This window comes from Mus caroli, chromosome 10 (genome assembly GCF_900094665.2).
Source record: "Mus caroli chromosome 10, CAROLI_EIJ_v1.1, whole genome shotgun sequence".
NCBI classification, from domain to species: domain Eukaryota; kingdom Metazoa; phylum Chordata; class Mammalia; order Rodentia; family Muridae; genus Mus; species Mus caroli.
The window spans coordinates 111,140,883-111,143,007 of NC_034579.1; the positions used below are offsets into that span (position 1 = coordinate 111,140,883).

A 2,125-nucleotide genomic window follows, 5' to 3' on the forward strand; every position below is an offset into this window, starting at 1 on the left:
TCATGGTGGCTTGGAGCAGTGGGGGCAAGTGGTTACTAGATTTAAAAAATAAAGAAATCTTGACTGTAGAGCAGATGGTGTCAATCTTGAAGTCTTAAAAAAGATTACATTTTGTCCTGAAATAATGTAAATATAGCGATGTCACTTACTAAATTGAAGAAGAATGAGGAAATGGAGATTTTGTATATTAAAACCTGTCAAAGAAAACCTGGTGTCTTCCTCAGGGTTTCTATTGCTGCAATTAAACACCATGACCAAAGCAACTTGGGAAGGAAAGGTTTATTTGATTTACACTTTTTTTTGTTTTTGTTTTTGTTTTTCGAGATAGGGTTTCTCTGTGCAATCCTAGCTGTCCTGGAACTTACTCTGTAGACCAGGCTGACCTCAAACTCAGAAATCTGCCTGCCTCTGCCTCCCAAGTGCTGGGATTAAAGGCATGCGCCACCACGGCCCGGCTGGCTTACACTTCACTTTCATGTCACTGTTCATAATTGAAGGAAATCAGGACAGGAGCTCAGCCAGGACCCAGACCTGGAAATGACAGCTGGCGCAGAGGCCATGGAGGAGTGCTGCTTACTGACTTGCTCCTCATGGTTTCCAATAGAAACCGCCAGTCCAGGGATGGCCCCACCCACAATGGGCGGGGCTTTCCACCATCAATCACTAAGAAAATGTTCTACAGTTTGCCTACCGCTTTATTTTATGGAGGGATTTTCTTAATTGAGGCTCCCCACTCAGATGACTTAGCTTGTGTCAAGTTGACATAAAACTAGCCATCACGCCTGGTATGTTAGGAAATAAACCCAGTGTTGAAGACTGGAAAGATTCAGTCTTTTTTTTTTTTTCTTTTTCTTTTAAAACTTGGTTTCATTGAAAAGAGCAATCTAATGTTAACATAATATTACTTTGTTTACATTCAAAGGAGTTCTACTAAATTATGGATTGTTTTACATCTTTGAGGATACATGAAATGGGAACAGTACTGATTATCTGGCTCACATTTATAACATACTTTTTCTATAAAAGGTTATTCATATATTTGAAAAAAACAGGAAGAACTCACAGTGTTTGCACAATGATTGCATTCACAAATTTTGTTATCATGAGAGTAATACTACATTTGGAATATGAACAAATGCAAAAGAAAAAAAATTCTACTGCGTTAATTCTCATTACTATTTTTAGCATTTTGAGTTGGTAAATGTCTCCAGCAATGTGCGGAAACAAATTATTTATAAACTTATAGTACATTTAGAACGTTGTTCAAAGTATGTTATACGGCATATCCTCTAATTGTTCTGGCAAAGAGAAAGGTATGTGACTTCTTTCAATGCCCCTATGATCACAAGGCTTGTATCCATCGTAACCTATGACATCCACATCAAAAAAAGAATAACAAGTGAAAATTCCACATTACATTCACAGCTGACTTTTTTTGTCACAGAGATGTGGTACAGAGATTAAGGTTTTTCCACAAAACCATTCTTGAATCTTATGAACTGTTCATCTCACTAAATTTAGCAATATTATTACAAGTATATCATTGAGCTCAGATATACTATGGATTATTTGCTCATTACTAGGTTTTAGACATATACTTGTCACCTAATCACTGTGTGTTCCTTTTGCAATAGCTAAGCGATATGAGACTGAAGACACTCCCACTTGTACAGCATGGCTCTACTAGGCTTGATTTAAACAGTAACATATCTGTTAAGCCATTATTTCTCTGTCTTTGACCTAATGGAATGCCTTGCAAACAATAATTACATATCTGCCACAGACATATATGATTTTATGAAATTCGGTAAACATCCATAACTGAAAGCAGTGCTTATTGTACCCTATTGGTTTTCTTTACAGCCTGTAGCACACGTTAAACTTTCTTCATAGGCATTTTCTCCTCAGCTTGCAGAGGAAAATTACCTTCCATGACTTCTAGAAGTTTGGAAATGGTCTTCAATTGTATGTTCTTCCCAAATGTAACCTATAGCTGTGAGATTCCTGTATGTCTCTAGCATCACACCTTTGTAGAGACTCTTCTGAGAAGGATGCAGCAAAGCCCACTCTTCCTGAGTGAAGTTCCCCTGCACACCATCATAGGTGACTAAATCCATGTCTGAAG

At 37.6% G+C, this 2,125-nt stretch overlaps 1 protein-coding gene across 1 annotated transcript; it reads right to left on the reverse strand.

Annotated features, from left to right (window-relative positions):
* Positions 1-1,342: 1,342 nt before the first annotated feature.
* Positions 1,343-2,117, reverse strand: LOC110303974 (zinc finger protein 431-like). Its single transcript, XM_029482833.1, has 2 exons — positions 1,927-2,117; positions 1,343-1,367 (listed from the first exon to the last, which is right to left on the reverse strand). Exons 1-2 carry the CDS (start codon positions 2,115-2,117, stop codon positions 1,343-1,345), a joined length of 216 nt encoding a protein of 71 aa, XP_029338693.1.
* Positions 2,118-2,125: the final 8 nt, after the last annotated feature.